The sequence below is a fragment of the Microcaecilia unicolor genome, chromosome 2 (genome assembly GCF_901765095.1).
Source record: "Microcaecilia unicolor chromosome 2, aMicUni1.1, whole genome shotgun sequence".
NCBI classification, from domain to species: Eukaryota; Metazoa; Chordata; class Amphibia; order Gymnophiona; family Siphonopidae; genus Microcaecilia; species Microcaecilia unicolor.
The window spans coordinates 388,170,619-388,188,017 of record NC_044032.1 but is presented as its reverse complement, the minus strand read 5'-3'; the positions used below and the strand labels follow the sequence as shown (position 1 = coordinate 388,188,017).

At 44.8% G+C, this 17,399-nt stretch overlaps 1 protein-coding gene across 1 annotated transcript in view; it reads right to left on the bottom strand.

Annotated features, from left to right (window-relative positions):
* The window catches only part of CCDC158 (coiled-coil domain containing 158), a 1,152,460-nt gene that overhangs the window by 1,027,513 nt on the left and 107,548 nt on the right, over window positions 1–17,399 (bottom strand). Inside the window, exon 6 of the mRNA XM_030192135.1 lies at window positions 3,536–3,645. Within this exon, the coding sequence (XP_030047995.1) occupies window positions 3,536–3,645 (110 nt within the window). The remainder of the gene's footprint in view (window positions 1–3,535; window positions 3,646–17,399) is intronic.

The window sequence follows — 17,399 nt, the reverse complement described above, 5'->3', positions numbered from 1 at the left end:
CACAGAGGGGTCATCAGACTCCTCTAGTCACGGTTCACCCTCTTCAAACTCCTGTATTCTAGAGAGGCGAAGGGAATTTCCTAAAGACGCACCTAAGGAAGGCAACGGGGAGATAGTACCCATACAAACCTCATCAGAGGTCTTCCTTCACTTTGCAGCAAGGGCCCTCAGGGCGGGAACCCCAGCCTGATCCCAGGAAACCTCCCAAGTTGTCCATTGACACTGACGCACCCGGGGGAGGGGGGTTGAGAAGCATCTTTCTTTAATAAAAATGCTTGGTGTAAAAGCAACACAAATTCTGGGGATAAAGGTTCCCCAGATCCTGCAGCGCCCTGGGAACTTCCCTAGAAAAGACCCAATAGAGACAGAGAAGACAGTCCAGGGAAGTAACTGCCCACTTCAATATAGGCCCGCTCCACCGCTGGCAACAAATGATCAGTGGGAGCTAAATTGGGAAGAGCCGGCTTAGAACAGCCCGCCAGGCACAATCCCACTGCAGATCTCTTCTTACCACAGCAGGAGCACCGCTTTGCCAGGTTGGCCATTGGGAACGCGCACCGACGACGAAAGGGAAAAAACTCACCCAGAGCAGCGTCGCCAAAAGAACTCTCAGGCCCAGGGGTGTGCTGGTAAATTGTTAACAGGGGGCTCTCTCTCGCCAGCAAAGTAAAAGAGAATTCAGGAGGAGCCCAAGCCCACATTTTGGGATCCATTTGTTAAAGTAGCCATGGAGAACCGGCTCCCAAAATTCTTAAAAACTTAACAAACGGCTCTCGAGAGCCTGTGAGAGCCTGCTCCAGCACACCACTGCTCAGGCCCCAGTTGCCGCCACAGAAAAAGGGCAGGAAGAAGAGCAGAAGCCAACTGAACCAGGAAAGTGAGTTCTAATCTGGCCAATTCTCTGGCTGCAAGCAGTTCTACCTTACTTCTCTGATCTCTCTTTTTTTTTTTTTTTAGATGGCTGTAGGGTTCTGGTCTGTTGTATTCTTCTTCTTTTTTTTTTATTGAGGAAGGAAGAATAGGCAGACCGGCCGAGAGTGAGATGGGACACGGGGTAAGGCAGGGACCCCCAAAGAGGTATGCCCCCAAGGATGGCACCACGAGCCAGTTTCCCCCAACTCAACTGGCCAGAAAGGCCCAGGCAAAGTCCCACAGGAGCTGGTAAGCAGATGTCCACCACCTGCTGGAGATAATTAACCTATGAAGGGGTGGGTAATCCACTATATCTCTCTAAGTTATCTCTATCGCCACCTGCTGGTAGATGGACACAACCCACCAGTTCATGGATTCATCTGCTGCCTGCGCTAAGGAAAAGCACCTTTTAAGAGGTGCTCTGTTTGCACAGAGGGTAGAGGGGTTGGATAGACGCTATCTCTAGAGAAGAACACAAAAGGCAAGAGGAAAAGGAAGTTGGAAAATAAGCTGCTTTTAGAAGCTGGCTATTATGCAGTAGTACAGGAAAGCAGAGAAATACAGGGAGTCTTTAAAATGCACCTGAAAAAGACAAACTGAAGGAATGGAAAACCCCTGATGCTAGGGAAATGCCTGAGCAGGGAAGGGGTTATAAGAGTTATGTTTTTCTTAGAAGGGGTTGTAACTCTGTTACTAGAAGCACAGATGGAAGGTTACTGGGGCAGGATGAGTTATATATCCCATCTAGAAACTTCCCATATAGAAAGTGAAACCTAGATGGAAGAATACTAGGGGAGGGGCTTTTACTCTTTTATGTGGCTCTAAGTTTATCCCATTTATTCTTTAGGAATTTAGAGGAAGAATGCTCAGTTCTGTTTACCCTGAAGGACTATCACCCTTGGGCTTCAATCCTGTGAATCTTTAACAGGAACCCTAAGAGGGAAACTGATGCTTTTAGTTGTTTGGGGTAAAGGTAAAAACTCGGGGGATGGCAGTTATCCTCCTGAGTGAAAGGAGGGAAGTTGTGTATCATTCATGAATAAAAGGTTGGAAGCAGGGGCATATCTGCAGCGTGCAGGACGTCAGAAACCACCAAACCCAAACGAAGGAAGGAAGGAAGGACGGAGACTTCGGCTAGCGGGGGTTGGGGTCCCCCGCCAGCAAAGGGAGGTGAGGCGCGACGGTGGAGTGAACAAAGGAAGGAAGGAAGGAAGGACGGAGACTTCGGCTGGCGGGCCAACCCCCACCAGCAAAGGGAGGTGAGGCGCGACGGCGGAGTGACGGCGGGAGAGGGGTTCAAAGTAGTTGGAGCTGTCTTCCGCGAGAGGGGGGTTTAAAGTAGTCGGGCGGGGGGGGTGGCGTCGTCTTCAGCGGGGGGGGGGGCTAAAATGTGCCCCCTCTCCTCGGCTCTGGCCCCACCTACCATTGAAGTTCAGATACGCCCCTGGTTGGAAGCATGTATAAAGTACAGAATGTGGTCCTTTATTGGGTGGCAAAAAGCTTCTGGGGGAATAGTGGCCTAGGATAAAGAGAGGGAAAGCCTGTCATTAGAGGGAACAGACCATACAAACAGAGCTCCTTCTTTAGGGTAGCACGGTTTCCAAATTGTGCTGGCTCCAGACTGGACAGTCTCTACCAAAGCAGAGGATTGGACATCGGACTAGTGCATCAGTGACCGCTAGTGGTGACAATACCTAACATCTGTGAAAGTAATAGGTTCTCCATTGCCTTCCACTCTGATATCTCATTGAGGAGGAGATCAGGTTGTAAGTGGTCTACAGAGGTTTAAGGGTTATCTACAAAGAGATTCCCTCCAGAGGTGTAGCTAGGGGGGGCGCCAGGGCAGCAGCCGCTTCACAAAACGGACTTCTGCCACCGCCTATGCGATTCATCGTATTTAAAACATGTGCTGGTGCCGTCGGTTGTCCGCTCTCTGCACCCCCTGCACCTTCAACCTGGCTATGCTTCCGATTCTCTCCATGGCAAGCCTTTCCTACACATCCTGTCTGAGGTCCACACCCAGGCGAGTTTCTGGACGCCAATCCCCATAGCAGAAGTTCATGATGCCATTTTTACAAAATCATGAGTCACTCAGACTACGTATTTTCCACACTCCTTCTCTTTGGATCCTAAAGAGTGGAGTCTCTTGGATTTATCACTAGGAAGAGTATCTGCAAATTCTACCATACTGTGCACAATGTTCTGTAAGTACATTCCCATGGAGAGCTGACAGGATGCTGCTATGTGGGACAACAGCATAGCATTCTGAAACAATCTCTTCCAAAGAGACCACTGGGAACACGATAAAGCCAAGTGATACTGAAAAGACTGGATTTACAAATTTTAAAGAGAAATCAAATTCTGAGGTGCTCATGAAACAAATAATGTCTAAACAGATTGACTGATAAAGTCCCGTGTTGACAGCAGCATGCAGGGACAGATGCATGTGTGCGGTGAATGGCCCCAGTGCTTCTAGAAAGAATTGCTAGGATATAGTTCCCACACCAGGCTTCATTGATGACATCACCCATACGTGAAGATTCATAGCCCTGCTTGTACTTTGAGAAATATTTTATACTCAATAAACTTAAACATTCAATATAATCACTCTCATATTACAAACCTTGAATTCACCAAAGAGTCTCTCTCCCTTTCTAGCTCCTGAGTTTGTGTTTGCAAATTAAGCATTGACTGTTTGAACTGGAATTTCTGCTGCTCCTGAAGTTCATTGCTCTAAAAAAAAAAAAAATTTAAAAAGGGCAAACTAAAACTTACATTTAATATAAAGATTTTGAATAATATTTTACACATCACACATCAAAATATACATTCTAAAACAGTAACAGAATGACAACAGATTGTCATAAGATCCATCTAGTCTGTGCATTTCTTTTCCTACTGCAATCTTCATTTATTTAAACTTATTTATAATCCGCCCATCCAAACATCTGGGCAGAGTACAATAAAAACATACATAAAATCATTATCTCAAACAATATAACACATCCTGCCATTACCCAACTGATATCCCAATCAAACTCCTACTTTTTCAAGAAAAAGCCTTACAAAACAACAAGGTCTTCTACTATTTTTTAAACACAGAAAATGACGGTGCTTGGCGCAAAGCAAGGGGAAGAGCACTCCACAGACTAGGCCCCGCAACAAGGAACACATACGAACAAATTTCCTCAAGCTGAAACTGATGAAATGAAGGAACAACCAACAGACCCTGCCCCTGGGATCTCAAAGCACCCCTAAGACAAACCCTGTGCCAAGGCCAGGGGAGTATCATTGTGTAATAGCATAGACCCTATTTTTATACTGCCTTATGAAAGTCTTCATACCCTTGCACATGTTTTACATTCTGTTGTCTATAAAATATAATTCAAAGCACATTAAGAGTTTGTTTCCCTATCTATACAATATACTCTACACTTTCAATAAGAAATACAATTATAGGAGTATTTTAAAAGTAATTAAGAATAAAAAAAACCTTTGAATGTACCCCTTGTTTTTATATACAAATGGCCTATTTGATTGTTATCAACAGGAAATTTTGAAATAAAAATGAACAAAAAAAGAATAAGAAACCAAAATGTCTTTATTGCATAAGTCTTACCCCTTTACACAATACTTGGTGAAAAACCCTTCTGCAGCAATAATAGTCATGAGACATTGTAGACAGCATACCTCTCTCTCTCTTTGATTGGGCCAATCAAGGTCATTCCTTTCTTCTTGATCAGTTAAGGAGGATCAATGTCCTGCCAAAAGTAGAATGTTCTCCTCAGTTCCAAATCTATGGCAGACTGGAACAACTTTTCTCCAGATCTGCCTATACTTTGCACCACCCATCTTCCCCTTTATCTAAACAAGCCTCCCTGTCCCCACTGCTGCAAAGCATTCCCATAAAATAAAGTTGACATCAGCATGTTTTACTACGGAGATGGTGTTAGCAGGGTCCTGCCCTTTTCAGACCATAAAACCTTCTCCTATATGTGTTCCGTATCCAATTTATGCACATCACTTTATAGAATATGCTTCTCGAGTTATACACATAAATCCTAATTAGTACCAATAGCTGCTTGCTAACATCCAATTATCGGCACTGATTGGCTTGTTAGCCAATTAAGTTACACAAGCAAATCAGTTACATGTGCTGATTTACATGCGGAACTGGTGCTTTTCTGAACTTCTGGAAACACACCGCTCTTAAACCAACCCTCAAAAAACAACATTTAAACCCCGAAATAACTATCACTCATCTCCAACCTTTGCATTGTATCTAAGATCACCGAACACATAGTTTTTAAACAACTTCTTGATCACACTGAAGATAGTAACACATTTCATCCACACCAGTCTAGCTTCTGCATGGGTCACAGTTGTGAGACTATTCTCACAGCTCCTAAGTGATCTGTATAGGGCTCTTGATTTGGGTAATTCTGTTCTTCTAGTCTCCCTTGACCTTACTGCTGCATTCAACTTGATTGATCACGCTTTGCTTCTAGCTAGACTCCAATCTGTCAAGGTTGTGGCTGTGCCCTTATGTCTAGACCTACTGTTTCTCTGTATCTAGCTCTGTGACCTATCCAGTCTGCCTTTTTCCTGTTGCTGTTCTTCTGGTTAGCCAAGCCTCGCTTTGGTGTCCCTGAAACCAAGCCTTGCTATGGTCTCCCTGCTTCTGCTTCATTTCCTATTTGTGACATCATCAGCCTACTCCTTTATAAGGACCCAGGGAGCTTTCCTGCGTTGCCTTTGCAACAGGCCTATTTTCTCTTTTCTTGTTGTCCTGTTCTTCTTGTTTGATTCTGAGGGAACTGGTCTTGTTAGCTGTGCCTCTGGTTTGAACCTGAATGGATTACTTTCCTGTTAATTATGCTCTTCAGCTAAGTCTGTTTTGTTTCCCTGTGTGTGTGCTTCTTGTTTGTACCTGAAGGGACTACTTTCAGTTAGCTTTGTTTTCAAGCTCTCCCTGTACTGTTTGTGGGCATGTGTAGTTCTTGAGAGTCTGTAGAAGCTAGGCTCGTTCCTGGTTACTACTGTGTAGCTGTGTCAGCTTCTCTCTCTCTCCCTGCCTTTCCTTTCCCTACCCAGCTGTGTGCTAGCTGAGTTCTGGTAAGAACATTCTTTGTTTTTCCTTTTGTTTGCTTTAAACATTTGACTGCAGTGTTTGTTGTTTTGCTCTTGTAAGCCCTGTTTCTTTCTGACTTGTGTATTAGAAGCAGCCCTTCCCATTAGCCTGCTTTAACTCTTTGTCTGCTGTGTTTGTTTCCAGGTTCTTGTGAGCATTGTTCCTTATCTGATGTGTATGTAAAGGAAGCCTTCCCTTTTGCTTGCTTTTCCCTTTGTCTCTAGTGTCTGTTATTTGACTCTGTGGTCACTGCCTTGTGTATTCCTTTGAGTGGCTTCCCTTTATCCTTGAGTGCGGGGTGGCACAACCTTGTGTATTCCTGAGTGGTTTCCCTTCATCCATGAGTCAGCCTTGTGTATTCCTATGAGTGTCTTACCTTTATACTTGAGTGCTGTGTGGCACAGCCTTGTGTATTCTTATGAGTGGCTTCCCTTTACCCTTGAGTGCTGTGTGGCCAGCCTTCTGTATTCCTATAACTGGCTTCCCTTTATCCTTGAGTGCTGTATGGTACAGCCTAGAGTGTTCCTATGAGTGGCTTCCCCTTATCCTTGAGTGCTGTGTGGCACAGCCGTGAGTGTTCCTTTGTGTGGCCTAGTCTTGAGTTTTCCCTGTGTGCTGTTTGAGTCCTCTCAGTTTGGTTTCTGTTTGAGTGGGTTGCTCTTTCCTTCAGCTGTAACTACTAGCGCAGTCTTGAGCGGTCTCTCTGTGTGGCACGAGTGGGCTGTTCTTTCATTTAGCTGTGTCTACTAGCACAGCCCTGAGCGTCCTCTCAGTTTGGTTTCTGTTCGAGTGGGTTGCTCTTTCATTTAGCTGACTACTAGCAGAGCCTTGAGTGGTCTCTCTGTGTGGCACAAGTGAGCTGTTCTTTCGTTTAGCTATATGTACTAGCGCAGCCCTGAGCTTTCTCTCTGTTTGGTTCTATTTGTGTTTGAGTGGGTGGCTCTTCTGTTTAGCTATGACTACTAGCTCAGCCTTGAGCTGCCTTCTCTGTGTGGCATGCGTGGACAGATCTTTCGTTTAACTGGGACTACTAGCCCAGCCCTGAGCTACCTCTCTGTATGATTTCTGTTTGTCTTGGTTAGGACAATTCGTTTATAGCTGTGGTTCTAAGCACAGCCCTGTATGCCTTCCTGTGTGGTTTTCCTATCTTTTACTTGTGGTTTCTATCATGTGAGTCTAAGTGGGGTTGTCTTTTCCCCTTCAGTTTCTTTGTGCCTGTGTGTAGGGTCTTTTTACCCCTTGTTTGTGGCTCTGTTTAGTGCAGTGTGTGTGCAATGCTTGAGTAGTACTTGCTCAAAAGATTCTGAGCTATTTCTTTTCCCATCCCTTTGGTATGAGTGGGTTCCAGTTCGGCCTTGCAGCCCGTATGCTTGGACACTTTTACAGGTGGGTTCCAGTTCAGCCTTGCAGCCCGTATGAGTGTCCTTCCTTTGTTCCTGTGTCCTGCTTTTGTCAAGTTCCATTTTGGTTTTCACTTTAGCCAGACTTTGGTTTCACTTTGTCTTGAGTGTGCTCTGTCTATTTGCCTTGTCTGGTTCACCTCTGCTCTGTGCCTCCCCAGAGGACTTGTCGGCTGCAGCCCAAGGGCGCACCATCCTGGGTTCTGTGACACAATCTATGGTGATCTCTGGTACTGTCTACTCCTGATTTTCCTCATTTCTCACTAATCGCACTTTTCATATCTCTCAAGCTTGCTGCACTTCTTTCTCTCTTGTGGTCATAGGAGAGAGCTCTGTGGGGGCTTGAGAACCTCCACTATTGAGAAAATTCATTGTATGTGTCCAGGGAGGGATTATTTCCATTGAGCTTAGCATCCCCAATAATTTTGAAAAGTTGGCTTCTATCCTTGAGGGCTCAGTTCTTGCTCCCCTTCTCTTTAATATCTTCCTTAGTCTTCTTGCTCTTCTGATTCAAGACCTTGGTATTCACACTTTTAACTATGCCAACGACATTTTTCTTTTCTTTAAACTTGCTCACTCAACCCAGTCCTAACTAAACTTAACTCCACTTTAGCTTCAATTGAGTCTTGGCTAACTACAAACCATATTGTTCTTAACCACTCCAAACCACTGCATGCTGGATCTCAAGCTTCCTATCACCCCCATCAAAGTCCCCTTTTTTCCCACTTTCTCCCATATTTCTTGTGAAACACTTTCGTTATCTAGAAGTTAATTTGGACCAGGATCTTTCTTTCATCCACCAGCTGTCTTGTTGTGCCTGTTTCACATCTATCCGCCAATTTAAGACTGTCTCTCTCTTCTCATCTTGCAATCACAAAAGACACTCTTGCACGCACACCTGATTACATGACTAAACTATTGCAATATTATCTATTCTGGTCTTCCCCAATATTCTATTCACCATCTGCAAACCATCCAAAACACAGCAGTTCGAATCCTATCCAGTGCTTCTAGATTCGACCATGTCACACCACTGACTTCCTATATCTTTCCATATAAATTACAAAATTCTCATTCTTACAAGGTTTTATATTCTGGTATCCCCTTGTATGTTTCTTCCCTTCTATTTCCCTATACCCCTCCTAAAGCTCTCCATTCCCTAAGTGATAACCGGTTATGACTCCCACCCCCTTCAAAGAAGCCCGCCATGAGTCCACTGGAACCCCTGCATTTTTACCTTTGTAATAGGACGAGGTCCCTTATGCCTCCAGGGAAGCCTTATAAACCGGAACTACCTTACCCAGAATTCATCAGAGAGGGGGGTGGGAATCAGAACCAGGTAGGGATTCCTTCCTCGGGAACGGGGCCCCTCAGTTGCAATAAGGGAATGTCAGAGACGCCTTTAGCCAGCAGGGGGAGCGGGAGCCCAGAAGACCAATTTCCCTGGGTAAAGAATCAGTATATAATCCCTGCCACCCGTGAGGAAAGGAGGCCTGTCTTCCAAAAGACTTTAGGGAATGGAGGAGGTGGAGACGGTAGTAGTCAAGGGAGAAGCGACATGGAATGGAAAGAGAGTCAGCCAGCTTCCCAAGCTGCTATACCGGATCAAGAGGAACAAATGGACATGAGCTGTTAAAGGATAGGTGCCATTTACTGTGTTTGAAGAGAGCAGTGTGTGTGGGAGGCCACAGAGTGTTCATTGCTGTGTAGAGGGAGTAGCACTGCTATGGTGAGGTGCCAAGTTGCTGTGGTTCTTTACTGAGAAAAGAGGTAGAATTGAACTTTGAAAGTGCTAAGAACTTTAAAGAACAGTTTTCAGCTTTTGGTAAAAGAATCTTCAATTGTTGGGGAGAGCTAAGTTGCAGCTCTACTTTTCTTTTTTGTGGGTTTTTTTTCCTTTAAGATTGGACATTTAAGAGAAGCAGATGAACTGAATCACGTGCTTCTTGATTTGAACTTTATGAACTCGGTTGAAAGGAGAGGCAGAAATAATGAGGATTTTGTTTTGAATTAACCAAGTGTGTGAGTTGTGCTGTGTCAGCAGTGGTCATTGGAGGCAGGAGCTGAGCCCAGGAGAAAAGAGCTCCCCAGAAACGAGGGGAGACTTTACACCTTCCCATTGGAATTCCTTTCCTGTCCCTACTCGCCTTGAACATTCTTACCTTAAATGTAAAACTCTCCTGAAAACACTCTTTTTGAGACCGTTTTTTTCCGTCCACATACCTGGTGGTCCCCCAGGATCCACTAGCATTGCAGCCACTCTCTCTTTTCTTTTATCTCCTATTTTTTTTGTTGTGCTTTTCTTTCCTGTCATATTTAGCATTCTTTTCCTCTTTTCTGTTAATTTTATAGTTTTATGTAGATCGCTTTGTCATCTTTGGAGAAAAAGTGATTAAATTTTAATAAATAAAATAAAAATCCTGGGACCTCCAATCAACTTATCTACTTCCCTCGACTCCTGCCCATAAAAGACAGTGCAGCAGGAAAGCGAGGGACTCAGAGAAGACGCCACAAAAATTGTGAACTTCTCTCTTACTAATGGGCAACTATCAACAGCATTAAATAGGACAGTGGTGCATCCTTTGCTAAAGGAGAACAACCTTAACTAGGACAAACTTGAAAGTTACCGGCCAGTATCTAACATCCCATTTCTAGAAAAACTTGTACAACAGTCTGTGATCAACTCAATGATTGGCTAGAACAGAGAAACTGGCTAGATCCATGTCAATCTGGATTCAGACCCAGTTATGGAACAGGAACAGTCCTTGAATCTCTACTAGTTGATCTTCACAGAAACTGAGACATAATATTTGCCTTGGTGTTAGCACTGCTAAATTTCTCAGCAGATTTTGACACTGTGGATCACAATATGCTAGCAAAACTGGCAAAAACAGGTATCAGTGGAACAGTACTTGTCTGGTTCAGATTCTATCAGACAAGCAACAGTCCCATACTGTTCAGCATCAACTCATTGCCACCAAGGGCATTGACCTGTGGGGTACAACAAGGATCAATATTATCACCTATTCTGTTCAATATCTACCTCAAGCCACTAGCCAAGCTAATTCAGTCGATGGACACTCAGTTCTACATCTATGCGAATGACACGCAGCTACTCATAGTAACATATTACATAGTAAATGATGGCAGATAAAGACCTGCACAGTCCATCCAGTCTGCCTGACAAGATAAACTCATAGCATAAGATATCTATACATGAACTTGGATTTCTCCTTGCTATTTTCAGAGCACAAACCGTAAAAGTCTGCCCAGCACTGTACTTGTTCTCCAACCTTTGAAGTTGTCTTCGAAGCTCCACTCCAGTCCATTCAAATTCGTCCAGCCATGATCAGGGTACAGACTGTAGAAGTCTGCCCGGCAGTGGCTTTGCTTCCCAATTACTGGAGTTGCCAACTTGCCATCTAATTACTGCTAAGCTTCTTTGGATCCATTCCAAAGAATAGGATTCCTTTATCCCACACATTTTTTAATTCCATTACCATTTTCATTTCCACCAACACCCACAGGAGGGCATTCCGGGTATATGCCACTATGAAAAAGTACTTCCTGACGTTATTCCTGAGTCAGTCCTCCGGCAACCTCAGCTCATGTCCTCCAGTTCTACCACCTTCCCGTCTCTGGAAAAGGTTTGTTTGTAGATTAATACCTTTCAAATATTTGAACGTCTGTATCATATCACTCCTGTCTCTCCTTTCTTCCAGGGTACACATGATCAGGTCATCAAGTCTCTCCTCATACATCTTGACGCAAACCCCACAACATTTTTGTCGCTTTTCTCTGAACTGCTTCAAATCTTTTTACGTCCTTACCAAGATACGGCCTCCAGAACTATGGATGTGTAAAGAATTGAAGCAAAGGAAAATCTTGCCTCACCAATCTAATACATTTCTTTGAAGGGATGAACAAACATGTGGATTTTCAGAAGGCATTTGACAAAGTACCTCATGAAAGACTCCAGAAGTAATTGGAGAGTCATGGGATAGGAGGTAGTGTCCTATTGTGGGGCCTCAAGAATGATTTGTAGAGGGGCATCAACACCTCCTTTCTTCTGCTGGTTATATCCCCTCTCTATGCAGCCTAGCATTCTTATGGACATGTCCACCACCTTGTCGCATTGTTTTGTCATCTTCGGATCCACAGAAACCATCACCCCAAGGAAATCACTCAGCACTTCTTGGCATTAAATTTTAACTCTATTAGATTGTAAGCTCTTTGAGCAGGGACTGTCTTTCTTCTATGTTTGTGCAGCGCTGCGTATGCCTTGTAGCGCTATAGAAATGCTAAATAGTAGTAGTAGTAACTCGCTACTATGAGCTGGGGTATCTTATATAAACTTGTTTCTGCCAAAACTCTGAATTTATTAGAAATTTACCAAACATTTTACAAGCAACTTCATTCAAAAAATGACAATAACAGTTCAATTATTAAAAAAAAAAGATTTTCTTGCTGTTTAGCAATTTTCTTCCTACACATACCCACTGAACCTGACTTACCCCAGCCCTGAATAAACTACACGTCTAACATCAATTCAAGACAAACAACAAACTTTGCCTGAATCAAAGTAAAAACAAGATTCAGTGGGTCCCTAACAAAAGTGGGCACATACCTGATATCAAAATCTCTTTTGGAAAATAAGAATTCCCCCTCAAATCACAAAAGTGAGGAACTTTGGAATACAACTACATTCAACAATTACTCTGATCCACCAAATCCAAGCAACCTACAAGAGCAGCTTCTATAACTTGTGACAACTACGCTGCCTGTCTCCTTACAATGAGAAGAAGTCTTGTCTCAATTGTACATGCCATGATAAAATCAAGACTGGATTATTATAAAACACTCTACAGTGGTCCGACTACAAAGAGTGTGCACCAACTCCAATTGATTCAGAATGCTGAAGCATGACTAATACAAGGTGGTAAGTGACGAGACCACATCACACCATTTTTGAAAACCTTCACTGGCTACGAAGTGCAATACAGGACCAAATTTTATTTATTTATTAGGATTTTATTTACCGCCTTTTTGAAAGAATTCACTCAAGGTGGTGTACATTAAAAATAAATCAAACTTAAGCAACCTGAAGATACCTATCTGCAGCAGCTATTCTTCGAGGAAAGCAGGATTCATATTCTCACATGTAGGTAGACGCTGATCCATGTCACCCAGTCCAGCATTTATGCCAAGTAAAAGAGTTAGAGATTTAATGCACTTGCGCGAATGATTTCCCGCCCACTGCGAGAACGCAGATCCCTCAATTTAATTTTAAAGCAAAAAAAAAGAAAACTAAAATAACGAAATAGACAACTCCAAGGGGAAGTAGGCGGGATTGTGAGAATATGAAGCCTGCTGTCCTCGCAGACTACCTACTACAGGTAAGTATCTTCGCTTTCTCCGAGGACAAGCAGGCTAGTATATTCTCAAGTGTGGGGAACCCCTAGCATCCAGGCTGTTACGTCCCTCACCTGTTCGACGCTCCTCCCAGCTAAGTCATTCCTCAGCTCCGTCCAAAAGGGACAAGGTTCAGTCTTAGGAGGGTCTGTTTCAGTTTCCTAAGTCTGGCAGCAAGGGCAGCAGCCATCTTGGCTAGCTCAGGAGGGGGCAGCCATCTTGTATGAACAAGAACAGTAAGGAACTCCATATTTGGTCTTGGGAGGATCTCCTATGGGGGCAGCCATGTTGGATTCACCTGAGTTTGGTTTGCTCAGATTGCTTCACTATTTAAAGCACTGCCTCCAGGCCTTCATTGCTTTGGCCTCAATTGTTCTGAGGAGTTGCTGTGGGAGTGCTATTCACTGACTAGTCTTCTGTTCCTGTTTACCTGTGCACCGGACCTTGGCTAGTTTTCTCAGATTACGCTTGTTTGCTGCCTGCCTTGACCCTGGACTGATTTTGACTATTCTTTGCCTGTTGGAGTTCTGGTTCTGGCCTGTATCTGTTTCCTGCCATCCTGGTCAGCGGCTGTGCAACTCTGCCAGTTCCAGAAGTCCTGGTGGCCGCCTGCAGCTGGGAGCTCAACTCCCAGTGAACGGTGGTCGCTTTCCAGGTGAAGCTAGGGGTTGTCTGGCTGTCTGAGTGCGGTAGCACTCCATCTCTGCCGTGCTCTGTCGGGGCACAAGGGCTCACTACTACTGGGTCATAACACAGGCTAACCGAAAACAACAAGCATTGGTCAACTGGGCCTCACAACGGCGAAGACATTACATAACCTGATACACAATCTGAATGAAACTGCAGCCTGGAACAGAATAAAATGGGCCTAGGAGGGTGGAGTTGGATTCTAGACCTCAAACAAATTCTGCAACACTGACTGCCCAAACAGACTATCGCGTCGGGTATCCTCCTCAAGGCAGTAGTGAGATGTGAATGTGTGGATTGAAGATCACGTTGCAGCCTTGCAAATTTCTTCAATGAAGGTTGACTTCAAGTGGGCTACCAACGCAGCCATGGCTAAGACATTATGAACCGTGACATGACCCTCCAAAGTCAGCCCAGCCTAGGAATAGGTGATGGAAATGCAATCTGCCAGACAAACTGAGATGGTGCGTTTCCCAATGGTGACCCCCATCCTGTTGGGATTAAAAGAAAAAAGCTGGGCAGACTGTCTGGGGCCTTGTCCACTCTATGTAGTAGGCCAATGCTCTCTTGCAATCCAAGGTGTGTAAGTTGCTGTCGCCAGGATGGGCATGTGGTCGGGGAAAGAATGTTGGCAAGACAATTGAATGGTTCAGATGGAACTCCGACACCACCTTCAGCAGGAACTTAGGGTGAATATGAAGGACTACTCTATTACAATGAAACTTAGTATAAGGTGCATCCACTAATAAGGCCTGAAGCTCACTGACCCTACGAGCTGAACAGCCACCAAGAAAACGACCTTCCAGGTCAAGTACTTCAGATAGCAGGAATGCAGTGGCTCAAAAGGAGCATTCAGATCTCATGACACTGGTGGAGGTTTGACAGGGGGCTTTGACAAAAGCAAACCTCTCATGAAGCGAATAACTAAAAGTTGTCCAGAGATGGGCTACAGGTTGATGATAAGCACTGATTGCACTAAGGTGAACCATTACTAAGTTGGTCTTGAGAACAGACTGATAAGTGTAGAAGGGTCTGTGTAGGACAAGAAAGGGGATCTATGGCCTTGCTGTCACACCGGACAACAAACCTCCTCCATTTAAAAGAGTAACACCTCTTCGTGGAAAATTTCCTGGAAGCCAGCAAGACCAGGGAGACACCCTCCGAAAGACCCAAGGAAGCAAATCTAAGCTCTCAACATCCGAGAACTAGAGATTGGAGGTTGGGATGTAGAAGCAACCCCTCGTTCTGACTGATGAGTCAGAAAGCACTCCAATCTCCACGGTTCTTCGGAGGATACTTCCGGAAGAAGAGGGAACCAAATCTGCTGTGGCCAGTATGGCGCAATCAGAATCATGGTTCTGCGTTCTTGCTAAGTTTCAACAACGTTTTTCCTACTTGCGGTAATGGAGGATAATCATACAGAAGACTTGTCCCCGAATTGAGGAGGAAAGCATCTGATGCTAGTCTCACATGGGCCTTGAAGCCAGGAACAGAACTGAGAGACCTTGTGGTTGATCTGAGTGGCAAAAAGATCCACCAAGGGGGAGCACCACACTCGGAAGATCTTGCACACCATGTACATGTGGAGAGACCACTCGTGTGGTTGCATTATCCTGCTCAGCCTGTTGGCCAGGCCGTTGTTTACACCTGCCAGATAAATGGCTTGGAGAAACATGCCCAGAGTGTCCAATGCCACATCTGGACGGCCTCCTAACATAGAGGGCGGGATATGGTGCCCCCCTGCTTGTTGGTATAATATTTTGCAACCTAATTTGATGGGACAGCCGGTCTCTGAAAGCCTTTAGAGTGTTCCAGATCACTCAGAGTTCCAGGAGGTTGATCTGAAGACCCGTTCCCTGGGAGGACCAAGCTCCTAGAGTGTGAGACCCATCTACATGAGTTCCCCACACCAGGAGGGATGCATTCGTGGTCAGCACTTTTTGTGGTCGAGGAATTTGGAATGGAAGTCCCATGTTCAAATTGGACTGAATTATCCACCATTGAAGAGAGCGGGGACACCTGGATTACATCTTCTAGGCTTCCCGTGGCTTGACAACACTGAGAAGCTAGGGTCCATTAAGTAGATCTCATGTGCAGGCATGCCATGGGTGTAACGTACACTGTGGAAGCCATGTAGCCCAGCAATCTCAACATCTGCAAAGCTTTCTACAAAGACATAGGAGTGCTGACATGGATGGCAGTCGATGCCAGGGCCGCAATCAACACCAATTATTTCAATTACCCTGATACTGACTGGGTAAATGTAACATCAGGGCATCACCGCATCTCAAAAAACATATAGTGGAATTAGAAAAGGTACAGAGAAGGTACAGAGAAGGGCAACGAAAATGATAGCGGGGATGGGACGACTTCCCTATGAAAAAAAGGCTAAAGTGATTAGGGCTCTTCAGCTTGGAAAAAAGAGAGCTGAGGGGAGATATGATAAAGGTCTATAAAATGATGAGTGGAGTTGAACGGGTAGATGTGAAGCGTCTGTTCACGCTTTCCAAAAATACTAGTACTAGGGGGCATGCGATGAAGCTACAATGTAATAAATTTAAAACGAATCAAAGAAAAGTTTTCTTCACTCAACGTGTAATTAAACTCTGGAATTCGTTGCCAGAGAATATGATAAAGGCGGTTAGCTTAGCGGAGTTTAAAAAAGGTTTGGACAGCTTCCTAAAGGAAAAGTCCATAGACCGTTAATAAATGGACGGGGAAAATCCACTATTTCTGTGATAAGCAGTATAAAATGTTTTGTACTTTTTTGGGATCTTGCCAGGTATTTGTGATCTGGATTGGCCACTGTTGGAAACAGGATGCTGGGCTTGATGCACCTTTGGTCTTTCCCAGTATGGCAATAGTTATGTACTTATGAGTGGAACGGGTAAATGTGAATCGATTGTTTACTCTTTCCAAAAATACTAGGACTAGGCGGCATGCAATGAAGATAAAAATCAGAGAAAATATTTCTTCACTCAACGTGTAGTAATGAAACACTTGAATTCGTTGCCAGAGAATGTGCTAAAAGCAGTTAGCTTAGCGGAGTTTGAAAAAGGTTTGGATAACTTCCTAAAAGAAAAGTCTATAAGCCATTATTAAGATGGACCTGGGAAAAATCCACTGCTTATATCTAAGATAAGCAGCATAAAATATATTGTATTGTTTTGGGATCTTGCCAGGTACTTGTAACCTGGATTGGCCACTCTTGGAAACAGGAAGCTGGGCTTGACTGACCTTCAGTCTGTCTCAGTATGGCAATGCTTATGTTCTTATCGTAGACCTCACCGCAGGCTGCAATGAGAGGCATGGCTGGCACAAGCACCCAGTACGCCAATGCATTCTGTTGTATAAGCTCAGGGAGGAAGGCCTGGATGTGCTCATGGAGGGCCAACATCAGGAAAGACTGGGGCGTCAGTTTGGAGAGTCTGCAGAACCACTGGGATCGAGATGGGAGGCTGCTCCTGGCTGCACGGAGACCTCCGCACCAGCACCTCTTCTATGGAGGGGAGCAGTCCTCTTGGCATTCACAATTCTTGGGTGCTGAATCCCTCAGTCCCCCAAGGCTCTTGGCACCGTGCACCAAGGGGGCTCACTGCCGATGCTTCTTGGCCTTTGCCCGAAGCTGGTCATCAAGGCTCCTCGGTGCCAACAAGGTCAACGTCGAATCCTCACTTTGCCTCGCAGTCGGGTCCGATGCAGGTTGGCCCCGAGGGCCCTGCACAGCAGTTGGTGTCAAGGCAGGTGGAGACCCACTCGATGCACAACTGCTCCCAGTGTCAACAGGTCTAGCAACCATATGTACCAATACCCCCGATGCAATACCTGACGCTGATGCGAACACCAAGGATTCGGAC